Source organism: Ctenopharyngodon idella, chromosome 6 (genome assembly GCF_019924925.1).
Source record: "Ctenopharyngodon idella isolate HZGC_01 chromosome 6, HZGC01, whole genome shotgun sequence".
Taxonomy (NCBI): Eukaryota; Metazoa; Chordata; class Actinopteri; order Cypriniformes; family Xenocyprididae; genus Ctenopharyngodon; species Ctenopharyngodon idella.
Genome location: NC_067225.1, coordinates 16,962,603 through 16,980,147, shown reverse-complemented (window position 1 = coordinate 16,980,147; position 17,545 = coordinate 16,962,603). Strand labels below are relative to the sequence as shown.

At 38.9% G+C, this 17,545-nt stretch overlaps 1 protein-coding gene across 1 annotated transcript; it reads left to right on the top strand.

Moving 5' to 3' along the window:
* Positions 1–14,660: 14,660 nt before the first annotated feature.
* On the top strand, positions 14,661–17,317 carry sox14 (SRY-box transcription factor 14). The gene has a single exon (XM_051898272.1). It carries the CDS (start codon positions 15,780–15,782, stop codon positions 16,494–16,496), a length of 717 nt encoding a protein of 238 aa, XP_051754232.1. The 5' UTR covers positions 14,661–15,779; the 3' UTR covers positions 16,497–17,317.
* Positions 17,318–17,545: the final 228 nt, after the last annotated feature.

The following is a 17,545-nucleotide window of genomic DNA, read 5'->3' as shown; positions in this document are numbered from 1 at the left end:
ATCAGTATGTGTAAATGAGAAAGCAGTTAGCGTTGGCCCGGCCAGACCGGGTATTAGAACAAGTAGCTTAAGATGATATCGCAGTACACACTGCCTGCAGGCTGACTGCAGATTACTAGGTCAGGAAAACAAGAGAGGGGGAGAAAGAAAGAGTGTTGACAAACAATCAGGGCTTTATTAGGCGTTAATTATATGTTAAGCCTGCGTTCGCTCCTAACTGGAGAAAACGCAAGCTTATAAGAGACCTGTGGGGTTTAGCGCCCCTTCCCTTATCAAGGTCACGAGTCATCAGTCAGTGTCGTCTTACTTCAGAGTCTGCTAATCACTGGGGTTACTGGATAGGAATAGGTTGTCGTTTCCCCTTAAATTCGTTTGACCTCTGTTCAGGAACTCAATGTGAGCTACACCGCGATACAAATCACTAATCTGACAGGCTAACTGATAAGATGAAGCTTAAACTACAGTGGTGACAGGCAAATTATCATTATGAGACAGTTGGAAGAATTATTTGAGTGCTGAATTCTCTATATAACACAATACTAGACCTCTGATCACCCAAAGTGCACGTATCCATGTTCAGGCAAGAGGTCTGTTGTCCATTGTGTTGCCCATTCTTGCCTTATCCTGTTGCAAGAAACCTTCCTCTGAATGGAGAACTGCCATATACTCAGAACCTCTCAGAAGGAAGATGAAGCAGGCCAGAGAGGAAACAATTTCATTGTTCACTGATATCTTTAATTGTGATGGGCGAGGGGATTATGTAGATTTTGGTAAGCCCTACTGACAAGAAATGTTTGAAAGCAAATGGCCCATAGAACAGGAATGTGTATGTGTGTGTGTGTGTGTGTGTGTTTAGGGCTTAGAAGAACATCTCTGCCCTATAATAGGGTAATCCCAGAGCCAGGGGATCCCTTCTTCTTCTTACCAAAAAGGAAACATATACTGTTGTCTATTGTGTTATGCGGCCTTCATGCTAAAGAATGGGGTTGGTAGTGGAGTTGATGAACTGTTAGCTAATTGGCATAGAGTTAAACTTGACTCATTATTGCGTGTTATTGTTGACCTGCACAAACTGTGGCAACAGGATGTGAAGATATGCTCTAGTTCATATCTAATACATAGTAAAAAAATAAATGGTAACACTTTACAGTAAGGTTCATTAGTTAACATGAATTAATAATGAACTGCACTTCTACAGCATTTATTAATCTTTGTTAATGTTAATTTCATTACATTATTAAAGGGGACCTATTATGCCCCTTTTTAAGAGATGTAAAATAAGTCTCTGATGTCTCCAGAGTGTGTATGTGAAGTTTTAGCTCAAAATACCCTACAGAGAATTTTTTATAACATGGTAAACTTGCCACTTTTAGGGGTTGAGCAAAAACGCACCATTTTAGTGTGTGCCCTTTAAATGCAAATGAGCTGCTGCTCATGGCCTAAGAGGGTGGAGCTTCAAGAGTTGAGGCTCCGAGCTCCGGTGACAGAACAGTCTTATGCACTAATAATGTCAGAAACTCTCCTTAGTGGTGTTTAGTTTGAATCGGAGTCTGAAAATGATCCCCACAGGGCCAGAGAATATATGCTGCATGGAGAAAGAACAGGTATAGTTTAGTTTAATTGCGTTTGTGTTGTCATCTTGCTTTTATCCACTATTAGTACGAGCCTGTTGTAGCAAACCTGTCCGAATGATGGCCAAATGTTTACTGATGAGTTTATGAAGTTTATTGTACATCACACAAAAGATGACGCACACATTATCACTCCAGAAAATCACCATAAGAGCTGAATAAAACACAGTACAAGAAGTGTGCATTAAAGTCTTTTATCTATAAACTCTCCCTTGCATTATCATTAACATACACAGCGAATTACACAAAAACACTTATTACAACTAACAGTAAACAAATATATACAGACCTACCTTATACCTTTTCGGGGGTGCTTAATAAACTTTATATCCGTAAAAAAACTCTGATGGACTGTAATAAAGTGCGCAAGGTCTCTCTCTCTGCCATGACCAGTGTCGCTCCGGAGAGGATCGCGTACAGTTTGTACTGATCTATCCTTGAGTAATAACTTCAACCACGGTGTCCTCAGTGACTCCAACAACAGAACATTTGTAAAGTTTTTTTGGCACAGACATTGTATATCTCTAGCTGATACTCTAGCGAGTACGCAGAAATGGCGGACTCTGTGCTTCTCACTTAGGGGTGTGTCTATGCTAACAGGGCAGATCGTCACCAGTCATGGGCGGGGTTTCCCTACTCTTACGTAGGAGTAGGGGGAAATATCAAACAGCGTGTTCTGAGAGATTGAAAATGACAAATGGTATTGGGTGGATTTTTACCATTATAGGCTGGTTGTTTAGACACACCGTGGACACACATCTGTGTTCAAACACCTTAAAAAGTGAATTTTGCATAATAGGTCCCTTTTAAAGAGTTTTTATTTGTTATCATGTGTTGCACTGTGAACTAACATGAACAAACAATGAACAGCTGTATTTTTATTAACTAAGGTTAGCAAAGATTAACAAATACTGTAACACATGTATTGCTCATGGTTACTTCATGTTAGTTAATACATTACCTAATGTTAACAAATGAACCTTATTGTAAAGTGTCAAGTCAAGTCAAGTCACCTTTATTTCTATAGCGCTTTTAACAATGCAGATTGTGTCAAAGCAGTTTTACAGTAATAACTGGCATATAATTTTGGCTGCACAGCAGCTCTTAAAGAAAATGGTGTCATTATCCATCTTAAGTAAATTCAGTATTGATTCATTCCGATGTAAGAATCAATAGTTATTAATTTAGTTAATTTATCTATATCAGCACTGGAGTAAACAGTGACATCATCATTAAGCTCAGTTCAGTTCGCATACAATGGTGTCAATGCAGGTAGATGAAAACATTGTTGAATATCAAATGTCAAGTGTCCCCAACTAAGCAAGCCAAAGGCGACAGCGGCAAGGAACCCAAACTCCAACAGGTGACATCAGGTGGCAAACAGGTGTTAAAATGGAGAAAAAAAACCTTGGGAGAAACCAGGCTCAGTCGGGGGGCCAGTTCTCCTCTGGCGAACAGTGCTTTATTGTGATTCAGGCAGCTATCATAAGTCCGATGGGATCGCAACAGTCAAAGTATTTTTTCCAGTTCCATCCAGTTGAGGATCGTATTCATCACGCCGGTATGGGCGGTTTGTTGAGGAACTGTGCCACTGGCTGTCATGTCGATGAGGCCTTCACAGTGGATGATCTAGTTGAATAGATGATCTTGACTAGATCATCAAGTGTTACCAAATAAATAACTAATAATATTACATTCAGAATGTAAGCCATACATGACCCCCCCCCCCCCCCCCCCCATCTTTATTATCAGTGTAATTGAATCGATTAAGAATATGTTTGTTTCAAAATGTTCATTTGTTCACTTTCACTAAGATAAGATTTTTAAATGTTTTTGAAACACATCTCTTATTCTTACCAAGGCTGCATTTATTCGATTTTCAATACTGTACAGACAGTAATATTGTAATTGTCAATATTTTTACAAGTTAAAATAACAGTTTTCTATTTTAATATATTTCAAATGTGATTTAATTCTGTGATGGCAAAGATTATTTTTTTCAAGATTCTTTAATGTATAGAAAGTTTAAAAAAAAATAAACATTACATTTATTTGGAATAGAAATCTTTTGTAACTTTATAAATGTCTTTACTGTTACATTTGGTCAATTTAGTGCATCCTTGTGGAATAAAAGTATTACTAGAATTATTTTCTTTTGAGGGAATGAGACCAGTATAGCATTCAAAAGTTTGGACATGGTATCATGGTATCATGGTATCAAACTTTGTTGAATGTTAAAGGTTTAGTTCACAACAAAATGAAAATTCTATCATTAATTACTCACCCTCATGTTGTTCCACACCCGTAAGACCTTCATTCATCTTCGGCACACAAATTAAGACATTTTTGATGAAATCCGAGAGGTATCTGACTCCTCCATAGACAGCAAATTAACCACCACTTTCAAGGTCCAGAAAGGTACTAAAGACATTGTTAAAATAGTCCACATGATGACTACAGTGGTTCAACCTTAATTTTATGAAGCGACGGGAATACTTTTTGTGTGCAAAAACAAAACAAAAATAACAACTTTATCCAACAATATCCTCTCTTCTGTGTCATTCTCTTACGCTGTTTATGTTCAGCGCTTCCAGGTTCTACGTCAGAACGCCTGCTCACATGGACTATTTTAATGATGTCTTTAGTACCTTTCTGGACCTTGAAAGTGGTGGTTAATTTGCTGTCTATGGAGGAGTCAGATACCTCTCGAATTTCATCAAAAATATCTTAATTTGTGTTCCGAGGATGAATGAAGGTCTTACAGGTTTGGAACGACATGAGGGTGAGTAATTAATGACAGAATTTTCATTTTTAGGTGAACTAACCCTTTAACCCTGTTGGTGTTGTGCATATGCTCCAAAAGATTGACACTTAGAATTTTCACTTACACATTGTCATGTATACTTGGACAGAATGTGGTTCGACACACAAAAACCTGCTGAAGCTCCATAAAACTGCGCATGAACATGTACTGACTGACTTTAAACATTTTAAAATAGAGATTCTGTCAGGTTAATGAGACCCTAAAGCAATGTGTATCATTACAAGTAATCAAGTAATCCTGAAGACTTTGATTAGTTTGTTCAGGTGTGTTTGATTAGCCTGGAGTTCCAAGAGCAGGGTTAAGCATCCTTGGACTAGTCTTTGAGTCTTGAAAGAGGTCCCATCCCATGTAAAGAAGAGGGCCATTGAGCACGGCAGTCTTTTTCTGAGGCGTTTTCTGTGCATTCAATGCACTTTCATCAGGCTGTATTCATACGTATATATTTTGTAGCAAGCATTCATGCTGGATGTATGTCATGACTATATGGCTTAAATACTGTTTGGTCTGATGGCAGAGGTCAATCTCTTGTGATTTCTGTGAGATTCGCCCAAGGATTTCTCACTGTGTTTCGATTGAGTTTTGTGCGGAGAAGCAAAAGAAGGAGGGATGCACATGAAGGGTTGTAAGAAAGGAGGCCGTGTGATTTGTGTAAAGGATAAACAAAGACTAAAACTAATTACCGCTGGAGGTCAGCACTCCAAATGCATATTCAAAAGCGTGGGGCGTCGCAGCAAATTTACAGCGGTCACACTTATTTAGCGGCCTGAATAGGCAATTTCGCAGTGAATCTGGAGAGAAAGGGGGACATGAAAAGTTGTGAAGAATTGATGACGGACTCCTTGAGAGTGAGCAAAATAAAATTGACCATGAAATCTGGAGCCTGGAATTAAATTGGCTGGAAGAAGAGATGAAAAAAGGGAGAAAAGGTGTGGGGTGTGACTTATAAAAGTGGTTTTGTGTGAATGCCAAGGTTAATTTGCACATCAGTTAAATGGATTATTAAATTTGAGAGGATAAGTTTAAAGGAAGGAAACCGTAATAGCCTGATAGATATCATTCAGCGTTAGATTGATGAAATCTGCGCAGGTTGTGAGGAACAGCATTTCCCTCCGCTCAGCGAGGTTCAAAGGCGAATCATTCTCATAGCTGATATATAAAATAATATGAATAATATGTAAAGTTAACAATGCTTACTTTCTATGCCAGTCAGATCAACAGATGCTAGGTCTTGTGAAGGTTTCCCAGGGACACGCAATCGTTTTCATTCGTAAATCTGTTTATTTTTTACCATCGAGATCTCATTTGTTAGTTTTACTCATCAACTGTTAAATTAATCTAGTTTTGCGCAGTGAATAAGTACCTTGGTGCATAAAGCGTGGCCTCCTGTTAGCAGGCAGCATGAGTATGCAGAGGTTAAACCGGGGCCAAATGCTTCTCTCGCCGTCCAATGGCTTCCATCATTGCCCAGATTGGCAGACAGCAGTCACTTCAAAACAATCTACAGTCTTTTGAGGCCACATGCAGATCGCTGCAGGAATGGGAAACAAACCCGACCGCCATTAAAGTAGATGCACCAAAACCAATTGTAAAATATTAGCTGGGAAGTGACATGGAGGAACTGACAAGGCTTTTTACTGCCGGATGGAGTTCCTCCAAACCGTGAAATTTGGATACTTGGCAACTAAGAAAACAATTCTTGCTGGTGCGTTGAGTAGCTGCCCCATTTGAGTTGAGAGAGAGTGACTGTGGGACAGAAAGAGATAGAGAGACAGAAAGAGGGCCAATGTCTTCTTAATTGCCTTTGGTCACCCACACAGGCAAAACGGGTGCCACATGGCTCAGAACTGCAGACTGGGCAAGAGGCACAAAGGGCTGATAGATATTTTATCGCTCAAGTTAACGGTTAATACATTTCCATTCCCCGAGAAATCTGTCACTCGAAAAAATAAAGAGTGAGGCAAATTAAAGGGAGATAGAGAGAGACCGGCGAAGAAAAGAACTCGAGTGGGTGACACAGTTTTAGAATGCCCTATCTTTTGGCCATCCCCTCTTTTGAAAGGAATAAAGAGCCTGTGCCTCTTTCTTCTCCTCCTTTTCTTCTTCCACTTTTCTCTCTTTCTTTTTCTCTCCCACCCGTTCCCATATCTCTCACTTTCCTTTGCGAGTAAAAAAAAAAAACTCTCATGAATGATGTATGTGTGTCTTGTTATCAACAGCGATTTCTATAGACCTCGACGCATTCACCAAGACATTCATGGCGTAATTGTTAATTTTAATGCCATAATGGCTTCAGATGGGAGGCCTGATTAGACATTTATTGCACAATTAAATGAAACATACTCAAAAATCACAAAAGGCTTCCATAATTATTTCAGGCCATTAATAAAATGGGCATTAAATTATATTGGACACAAAAGAGAAGTGAAATAGATTTCCATTAGAGCAATGGAGGCAGTGAGGGGGTAATAGATCCTGCCTGAATTCACTCTGAAATTAATTGTTGGCCAGCCTATTTCCACATACAGTGGAATAAATGAATGAGAAAAGAGAGGAAGGAGTTGGTGGCCATGAGAGAGGGGCTGTGGGGGTGACATTAGGAGTCTCTGATAAAGCCCTTTTGTTTGAGAGCCCTACTATAGCCATTATATTCAAAAGCGAAGAAGAGAGAGAGGACGAGAGGCACGTAGTGATTTCAAATGGATTCGAACGTTTAGAGGATGCAGAATCCCTGAGCGCCGTCCACACCTGTCACGATTTGCGCCGTTCAGAACTTTTGTTTGTTGTCGAATAAACGCGTCTCGCAAAGCTGAGTGCAAAACAGTATTTAAGAAGTGCCACCACCTAGCCAAACACACTGCGTTTAGACTCACTGTTGTTCAACAAGATGGATTTTTAAGATGTAGATGTGGTACAGCCATGACTGTAACTACTGTAAAGAAATAACAATGTTCCAACTGGCTCATGTTAATGCACCAAAAAAGTTAATAAACAGGCTTTTAAAACATAACGCTGCTTTTCATCTCCAACAAACACACAGGAGCACTTTAAACTGATTCAAAAGCGAACGATCTGAAAAGCGCTTCAGAGCACAGTTCTAATGGGAAGCCAAATAGAATTGTCTTTTGAACTGCTGCTCCATTGAGAATCACAAAGTGCAAAGGAAAAAGGAGAACTGATATCTCACAATGCAATAACAGATCCCCCCTCCCAATAAAAAGAATCAATCAACACCCGGTACCAATGTTTATTATTCCAGTTTCATCTAAATCAATTTTTCGGCATTCAAAGGCATTCAGATCTTTTAATTGACTCTCTTTTATCATTACCCTTTTGGTTTCCTTTTTACTTTCCCTTTTTTTTCCCTCTGTGTACCTTGGTTCTGAGCATGGTTGCAAGATGCTTGCTTGTTTTGTGTTCTTTCATTAAATTGTGGATGTCACTACTAATGTCAGCCTTTAAAAGAAAATCAGAATGTCAGTGTTTGGTGATTTGTATATAAAGGATCATTTGAGTTTGTTAGCATCAGGGTTTATTCTCTCCTTCAGTGTTGCATTCAGAGCTAACAGCGATTTACATTGGTGTTACTTATTTTGCAGCTTGCTTTAAGTCCAGCTTATGTAGTTTTATTTCTAACTTGCTCTTAAAGGTTTAGTTCACCCAAAAATGAAATTTCTGTCATTAAAGGATTAATTCAATTTAAAATGAAAATTACCCCAAGATTTACTCACGCTCAAGCCATCCTAGGTGTATATGACTTTCTTCTTTCTGATGAACACAATCGGAGTTATATTAATAAATATCCTGACGCGTCCAAACTTTATAATGGCAGTGAACGGGAAACAATGAGTTTGAAGATATCTAGCTTCCGCCAGACCTGCGTCAGTTATGTTTTTTTCGAAAGTTGAATATGGAAGCCGTATGACATAGCATAAGCGTTTTGAACTGCGAAAGGCGTTATACTTTCTTCATAAGTTGAATACGAAAGGCGGTCTGGCGGAAGCTAGATATTTTACTTTATAACTTGTTAAATATGGATATTTTTCTTAAACAAACACATCACTTCACTTCAGAAGGCCTTTATTAACTCCCCGGAGCCACGTGGAGTATGTTTATGATGGATGGATGCACTTTCTTGAGCTTCAATCTCGTTGGCCCCGTTCACTGCCATTATAAAGCCTGGATGTGTCAGGATATTTATTAATATAACTCCAATTGTGTTCATCAGAAAGAAGAAAGTTATATATACCTAAGATGGCTTGAGGGTGAGTATATCTTTGGATAATTTTCATTTAAAAGTGAACTAATCCTTAAATACTCACCCTCATGTCGTTCCAAACCCGTAAGACCTACGTTCAGCTTCAGAACACAAATTAAGATATTTCGATGAAATCAGAGAGCTTTCTGACCTCCAATAGACTGCAACATTATTACCACTTTCAAGGCCCAGAAAGGTAGTAAAGACATAATTAAAATAGGCCATGTGACTACAGTGGTTCAACCTTAATGTTACGGTTTTGTGCGCAAAAACAAAACAAAAATAATGACTTCATTCAACAATTTCTTCCCTTCCATGTCAGTCTCCTATGCTGTTGATATAGTAAACACAGTGCAGTGCTTCCGGGTTCTGTCAGAACGCTGACTCAGTATTGGCGGACGCTGTACAAGTGAGCACCACGACGTATGAGTGTGTGTCACATGGACTATTTTAATGATGTCTGTACTACCTTTCTGGGCCTTGAAAGTGGTAATAACGTTGCAGTCTATCGGAGGTCAGAAGCTCTTGGATTTCATCAAAAATATCTTAATTTGTGTTCCGAAGATGAACTAAGTTCTTACAAGTATGGAACAACATGAGGGTGAGTACTTAATGACGGGAATTTAATTTTTGGGTGAACTAACCTTTTAATCTCCCTTACAACTTAAAGGCATAGTTCACCCAAATCAACCTTTGTAAAAGCCCATAAGACTTTAGTTTTTGAGATTTTCATTTTTGTCCATCCATTGAAAGTCCAAGTCCATGCAAATTTTCATGCATCAAAAAAGACATTGTAAAAGCAATCCATATGAATAAGTGTTTTAATCCAAGTCCTTTGATTAGATACAATCACTTTATATGATGAACAGATTCAATTTAAGCTTTTATTCCTATATAAACATTGATCAATTAACATATAGAGCTCATAAAATATGGCAAACACAGAAGCTCAACCTTGCTTGCTGGACATGCGAAAACCAATGAGGTTTGTTCTCGCGCATCAAATATGCATGGTTGCACTTATGGGTTTGGAATGACATGAGTAAATGATGTCAGAATTTTCCTTTTTTGGTGAGCTATCCCTTAAACTGTCAATGGAAGTACACCTAAATGAGGACAAATAAAAATTACTTGGATTAAAGCGATGTCACCGGTGTCACTGGTTTTGAATTGTGTTTTTATGAATTTTTATTTATTTATATCTTTATAAACCTCTTTATTTTCCATCTGGTTCCTCAAGAGGCTGATCTAGCAGGGTCTCTCTGAGTCACAATTACCAATCAGGAAGCTGAAAGTGTGCCGCAAGTCATCCCAGCCGTGAGCGAGCCTTTCTTCTTCTTAATGAAGGTCAGAGAAGAGGCCCCATTTCTCTTTTTGGGTGATAATTCATCCCTATCTCCTGTTATCTGTGCCTGGCCCCTTTAATCCTAATTGTATTGTATGATTGTGCGATGCTTGCTTCTGTGTCTCTGAAGCATTACCCTCCTCTTTTCATTATCAACCATTGCCTTGAACCTCTTTTAATTTCCATTCTGTTTTATTTCATTCAATCATTGGCTCTGTCTTTCCTTTTTCATTAACTCTGCCCTTTGCACAAGGCATGGGATTCTCTAAGGGGTCCTTATTGGGCTCCTTCATGAAATGTTATATTGTAAAAATATTTGACCATGAGAATTGTCAATTTTATATGTCTCCTGTCGGTCATACGTTTCTGCCCGATGCTCATTTCGTTTTTGATTAGGGCTTGGTCCCAGCTATTGATAATCACAGATTGATATGGGGAGAGAATGAGGAAGAGGAAACAGATATGTAAACAGCCGAAGATGGACTGGGCCTGGCCATGACTGGACACTTTCCCAGACATGTGGTCCAATCTCGAAGGCATCGATGGCTTGTCTTTCACCGTTTTCCCAAAATAGCATTATGCTCATCACTCTTATGGCCGCTCCAAAAAGGGCCTGGGATGCTGCGTGGGCTAATGAAATTTCTCCAAACCAAACAGAATTTTTTGTAAATATATATTTTGCAGAGGTTCCAGAAAAATGCTGGCTGTGACAGCTGACTAAAATCAATTTCCACACTGGAGAGAAATGGGAGCCAAGAGCCACGGCCAGAACAAACACTGGCAATTTGAATATGCGAAATAATGTCGGTCTGTGAGGAGGAAGCAGGCTGGGGGAGGGAGATGGAACGGAGGGGGAGGTTGAGGCAATACTCCACTTTTCAACCCACTGTCTCATAATGGGTAGAATTTTCTGAATTTTACCTTTCAGACTGGCAGTCGGAGTGAAAAGTTGCTGGAGGTCATCAGGGGTTTGCTTAGTGTTGGCTCAAAACATGCCAAAACAACTTTTAACTTCCATTACAGTCTGTCTATGTAATTGGCTGACATAGCAGCCCTCAGGGTGAGAACATTATGATTAATTTTTGGTAAGTGCCAGTGGTCTTTAAGTATATAATTTGCCAATGTAAAGCTTTCATTTTAAATGCTGGTTACTTCATTGTCTCTTCATTACTTTTTAGCAAACATATACAGTAGGTAATCCCATTATCTTTGTCATTAATAGTAAAACATATGTAACACCATATCCCATGTTTTTTATCCCCGTAAGTATTATAATAGTCACCATCAGTGTTTGTATAGTTTTAGTTTCAAATAGATTATTTATTTTGAGCTGTGGTAGTAAATACTGTAGTAAACTTCAAACCTGTTGGTGGCCCTTTAAAGCAGATTTATCATGATACTCTTAACACTTCTATGGAATTTAATTTCTGAACTGCATATGAGGTGACGCCCATGCAAAAGAGGGACTCTGCTTTTGAATGATGTCTGCATTCCCACTAGGTCAGACATTTGAAATATTCTTCATGTGCTTTGTATACATGAGAGCATTTCCGTTGCAAACGCACTCACATTTCCGCTGTTGAATCCGCAATGTTACGCACAGAACTTAACTTACCAAGATAATTCCTAGGGGGTGAATATTGGCTTACAAAACAACATGCAACATAGTCGCAGAGGTTTCTTGGCAGAGCACACTTCCAAATTCTCAGAGGGAAAACATCTATTGCAGCATCATGCGAACAGAATCGCAGCAGCAAATGGGATGTAAAAAGAATAAAAAGCATTGAAATGTCAACACGGGTTTGTGAGGAGTCCTGAGTGGGACCGCGAGTTAGCAGTGGAAAAAGCCACTTAGCGCGTCAGGACCATGGACAGCTACTGTACCACCGTATCCATCTCATGAACCCTGTGTGAAACATGAGGGTCGGAACACGTGGGATTTACTCAATGTTACCGCTGATTCTGAGAAAACCAGGGACAAACACATCAACGGCGATGTAACCGAATTGTTTTGCTGTATTTCATGGAATTGTTGTGATCGAGTTGACCTCTTTTCATTCTATATCAATGAAATACCCATTCATCCATCCATTTTCCAAGTCGCTTGTCCTATGTAGGCCACCATCATTTTAGATGCATGATCAGTAAAAACATCTAAAGATACTGGATTGATTACCGTAGGTTTCTAAAAACAATGAAATGTGGATTCAAGTATAGCAATAACGTGCAATAATATATCAAGAGGTTTTTGTTGTTGTTGTTGTTGTTGTTTTTACTTTTTGCATAAAGTTATTGATGGGGAAGTTCTGGCAAATGCGAATACACGCTCCACCATTGTAATAAGGCATGCCCAGTTTATTATTATTATTATTATTATTATTATTATTAAGTTTATTCATGTGACTTTTCAACAGCGGGGTAATATTAAAAAAATGTAAGTTCCATTCAACAGTCGAATTTCTATAGGTTGATGATCACATTAAACACCGTTCAGCTCAACTTTAGGCTTTAAATTGACTGGGGCTTTGCTAATGGCTTTTTTACGTATCGACTTCAGGTGCCTTTGTGCATCTCAGTCGACCTGCAAATGCTTGAGAGTAACACACTTTTAAAGAAGCAGTTATTTTTTATTTTTAAGGGAAAAGCAAAAATGGTGCTCATGTCAGTGCACGTGTTTAAAGTAGGCTAGACTATCCGATTTTAGTAGCAGTTAGAATTTGTAAAGATACACAGTGATATCGAAATATTACTGGTATGGTAAAAGTAGTTAAAAAAAAAAACTGTGTTAAAATAAAACAAAAAAACAAACAAATCGAATTTGTACTTTTTTAATATTACATACACTGAGATACAGTATCTTACACATCAAAGCAAATACACATGCACACCTTTGCATGTGTTGGAGGGTTCCTAAAGTTCTCGGTACGCGCAAAAAGAGGCGCAAGCAGTTCACTTTGCGCACGTGAGCGATCCATACTCCGCACGCGGAATATCTTCTCCATTATGACGAGCTCCCATTTAATGACGCGCGCGCCTCAGCATGCTTGATTTCACAAATCTCACTTCATTTGGCGTTGAGTACATCATCTTTATGTCAAATGCTGTGTGCCCCAATAATTTCTGTTAATTCCCGTTGTAATTTCTGTTTCTATCAGGCTGGTGTTCTCCGGATTTCAAGCTGCACTGCTCTCGGCTGTGCTCTGAAATGGAGAGGGAGGCTGAGAGGCGGTGGAACGGTAAAGCTTGATGGATATCGAGCCGGCACCACTACGAAACACACTTCATGCTCTCCAGACGCATTTACCATCAGCGCCTCATTGAGGATTTATATACACATGGGCTTTGCTTATTAATAATAATAATAAAATAATTTCACTTTTTTTTTTTTTTTTAATCATCTATTAGTACTATTGGAAGCCAACAGCTGTTTTTTTTTTTTTTTTTTTCCTCCCTTCAGGATTGAGTTTAGATATGGCAGAGATGTCCAGGTAGCTAAATTTGCTTTTAATATGCAGATTTTATTTTCATATGTGAAACGTGTCATTACGTTTCAGGAGTAAGAGTTGAGTTGAAGCTAATTAAAAAAAGTAATTCTGATGGCTAAAAAAAATAAATAAATCACCTGCATACTGCAAGGCTGAAACTCCTGCATATACCTGTGATCGCATATGTGCAAATCAATACATCTGCATTATCATTCAGTTATAAAGTGACCTTGGGAGAGCAAGACTGGTTGGGCTAATGATATATATATATATATATATATATATATATATATATATATATATGAAGTGCATAGTCAGTTAAATAATCTTCGCCGTTGAGAGAAATATGTTGGACATTGTAGACGTTTAAAAAACATCTAAACGCACAAACTAACAGACAAAATTATTAAATAAGTAAATAAATTATCTCGAAACACTGAAATAAGTTTTAGATTTATACCTGCAACGAACGCTTTATCATGTAATACGATAGAGACAATATATGTTCGCGTGCTAAATTACAGACAGATCTCTCTTCATGTCACGCTTGAAGGCCCCTCCACGAGATATCACATATCTTATACATTTCACTTAATAATTACACCCGTGCCTCTCATATATCAAGCTCCTTGCCTCAGGCTCATTAAGACCCTGATCTTTTTTAAACACTCAAATTTGCATGTTAAAGGTTTTGGTGTGCGAACCTTAACACAAAACATTACCTTGAAATAGTAATTTTTCTATTCAGACATCTGGGTAGATTCTGACAATTCTAAATTAATTCGCAAAGTTTATTTGTTAGATACAAAAGAGAAAGGGAGAAAGAGAACGCGAGAAAAAAAAAAGAAGTGATAATTAACCGCAGCTTTAATGTAAAATATGTTCTACTGAAAATAATTAAGGTAACTTTACTGTGACCATGAATCTAATGTTTAAAGCAATTACATGATATTCTGAATAATTTAATAAAGCATTTCTATCAGATAATGTCTGTTAGAAACATTAACAAATGGAAACAAAGACACATCACACAGCTCAAGGTTTTCTTCTGCGTTTCATTATTTGTGGGATGTAATGATTCTATGAGCAACTGGCATTGTTTTCAAAATGCCAAATTTGCGTGGGTATGTTACAATTCAGAAAGGGTCCATGGGCATGTTCTACACATGTGAGATTACAGCAGCAAAACAGGTGCAAGCCCCAACCCAGCCTGTCCCAGGAGAGCTTTGGACAATTGTTCTCATTTAGGAAATATTGGCCTGGGGGCCACTGCCTCAGACAGTGCGCTTGTTTTCAGAGATCTTTAATACTTTTTTTTTTTTTCTCTTTCCATTCTCCTTTTGTTTAGACAATTCAGTACTTGGTGCGTTGTGGTTTTAATGATTAAGCTTGCCATATGTGCTTAATCTATCATGTTGTCTAACCAAAATAAACTAATAAACAACAAAAGATAAGTATTAATAACTAGAAAACAACGTCAGATAAATTGTCAAAATATTTTAAATGAATAAAGCTTAACTTTAAGGGCACACACAGACGCGTGTTCGCATGTTTAAAATAAGAATTTGTCTATTCTTCAGGCATCTGTCGTCTCTGAAGGATTGACGCTGGTAGATGTCAGGTTTTATTACAAAAAGGTTGAAGGTCTGTGTTTGTAGACCTTCAACTAAATGGATTTGGGGTGGGAAGAGAGTCACCTCCTTTTCCTCCCCGATCTTTGTTTGTGTTGTAATATACATATTTTGGTAGGTATTATGTGGCTTTCTCAGAGCTGATTGGGCGCTCAGGTTGGCGCGTGAACGCCCTGCGATTATGTCAGATCGCGTGCAGAGCGAACCAGCCCAGCCTTTGAACTTCACCGCTTTTGGCTCTCATTCACGCGCTACTCCTCATTTCCCAGCCAGGTGCTTCGCGGGGCGAGAATCCTCCGAGAAAAAAAGCGTGCAAACAGATCGCGGAAACTTCGCTTCCCGCGCTGGATTTTGTGTCGCGCGTGGCTGTTCTTCTCTGAGCCGAGCAGTGTCGTTTTGAAGAAGAAAAATCATTCAACTTAACGACAAACACGGAAGAATTGCTGGATTTTTCCTCCATTGATGCCGTTTTCATACTCCTCCTGCTCTCCAGAAGTGGCATGATCCGTGTCTGTCAGCAGGACAGGTGAATACTGTTTTCTCTTGGTTGGTTGAAGAACTTTTTGTTGTTATTTTAACAGGGAACTTTAAACGGACGCCGTGAAAAAATGTCAAAACCGGTAGATCACATCAAGAGACCAATGAACGCCTTCATGGTCTGGTCAAGAGGCCAGAGGAGGAAAATGGCTCAAGAGAATCCTAAAATGCACAATTCCGAAATAAGCAAAAGACTCGGCGCCGAGTGGAAGCTGCTCTCTGAATCCGAGAAGCGACCGTACATCGACGAGGCCAAGAGGCTGAGGGCTCAACACATGAAAGAACACCCAGACTACAAATACAGACCCAGGCGCAAGCCCAAGAACCTCCTCAAGAAGGACAGGTACGTGTTTCCTCTGCCCTACCTGGGCGACACGGATCACCTGAAAGGACTTCCGGTCTCAGCTACGGACTCGCTCTTAGGTTCCTCGGAAAAAGCCCGTGCTTTCCTGCCACCTACATCTGCCCCTTACTCTTTCCTCGACCCGAGCCAGTTCAGCTCCAGCGCCATCCAGAAGATGACAGAGATGCCCCACACGTTGGCCACCAGCACTTTACCTTACGCATCATCTCTGGGATACCAGAACGGCGCATTCGGGAGCCTGGGATGCCCAAGCCAGCACACCCACACCCACCCGTCGCCCACAAACCCTGGGTACGTGGTGCCGTGTAACTGCACCGCATGGTCGGCGTCGAGTTTACAGCCGCCTGTTGCCTACATACTGTTCCCAGGTATGACCAAGAGTGGGATTGACCCGTACTCATCAGCACATGCTACTGCTATGTGACTCCACCACTAAAAACAGTCTCCTCTTTGAAAACTTGAATACAGCAATGCATGTACATAAGAAGAGAGGAATGATCGAGACATTTATACTGAGGCCGTGTGGACATGAACTTTTCACCATCTACGAGAGGTTCCTTGGATCCCAGCATGGATCTTGGAATAGATGTAAGGCAGGTGCCCAGAACTGTAAGAAATGTAAATGTTCAAACGTTTATTATTATGGCTACCGGATTTGGATGCCTTTAATTTTATTTATTATGTACGATTTGATGCTATAATAATGATCATTTTGTTTGAACAGTTAATATAATTGTTATTCTCATCATATTATTATTATTTGAATGACTTTGATTTGCACAACTAACGGTTAGGATTCATGTTTCTTGTACAGCCTGTTGTATTTACCATTCTTTTTGGCACTCTGAAATTCAAATGAAACGACTATAAGGATTTCAAAGTGAGAGATTCAGCGTTTAGATTATACGGGTTATATTGTTTATAATTTTTAAACCGGCACCTAAAATTAGACAGTCTATTTAAAATATCACATGAAAAAAAAAATCCTTATCTTTCAATATATTTTTAATTTGGACATTTTTTTTTTTCTGTGGTTCAGTGCTAGTCACTCGTTCATTTGATTTCAGAAAGAACTTAAAGTTTGAAGCGAAGCAGTTCATGTTGTATTTTTTATTTGCGATGGTAACTTAAATCCTGTCATGTTAATGGAAAGGAAATGTATCTAAAAGGGTGATACCTCGATTCTTTGTTCATTTGCCGAGCAAAGACATTTTGAATAAAGACAATCTGTCTTAAAATGCATAACCCTTGTTAAACTATTAATGAATCTTGTTCTTGACTATGTTCTTATACAGTCGTGCCAAAAGGTAACAGGCATGTCGTTAGTAAGTATGGTGTACCCGAAGATGCGTTTAATAAATATTTACTCTTCCTGTTATGTATTAACTTATCGGTTTTTATTTTTCCATTCAAATATAATCAATTTTGTCGGGTAGAGACAAGAACGCAGGCCTTAACTGCTAAACATAAAAC

Excerpts from the sequence above, each read along its gene's own strand:
- sox14 (XM_051898272.1), top strand. The coding sequence starts at position 15,780 with ATGTCAAAACCGGTAGATCACATCAAGAGACCAATGAACGCCTTCATG.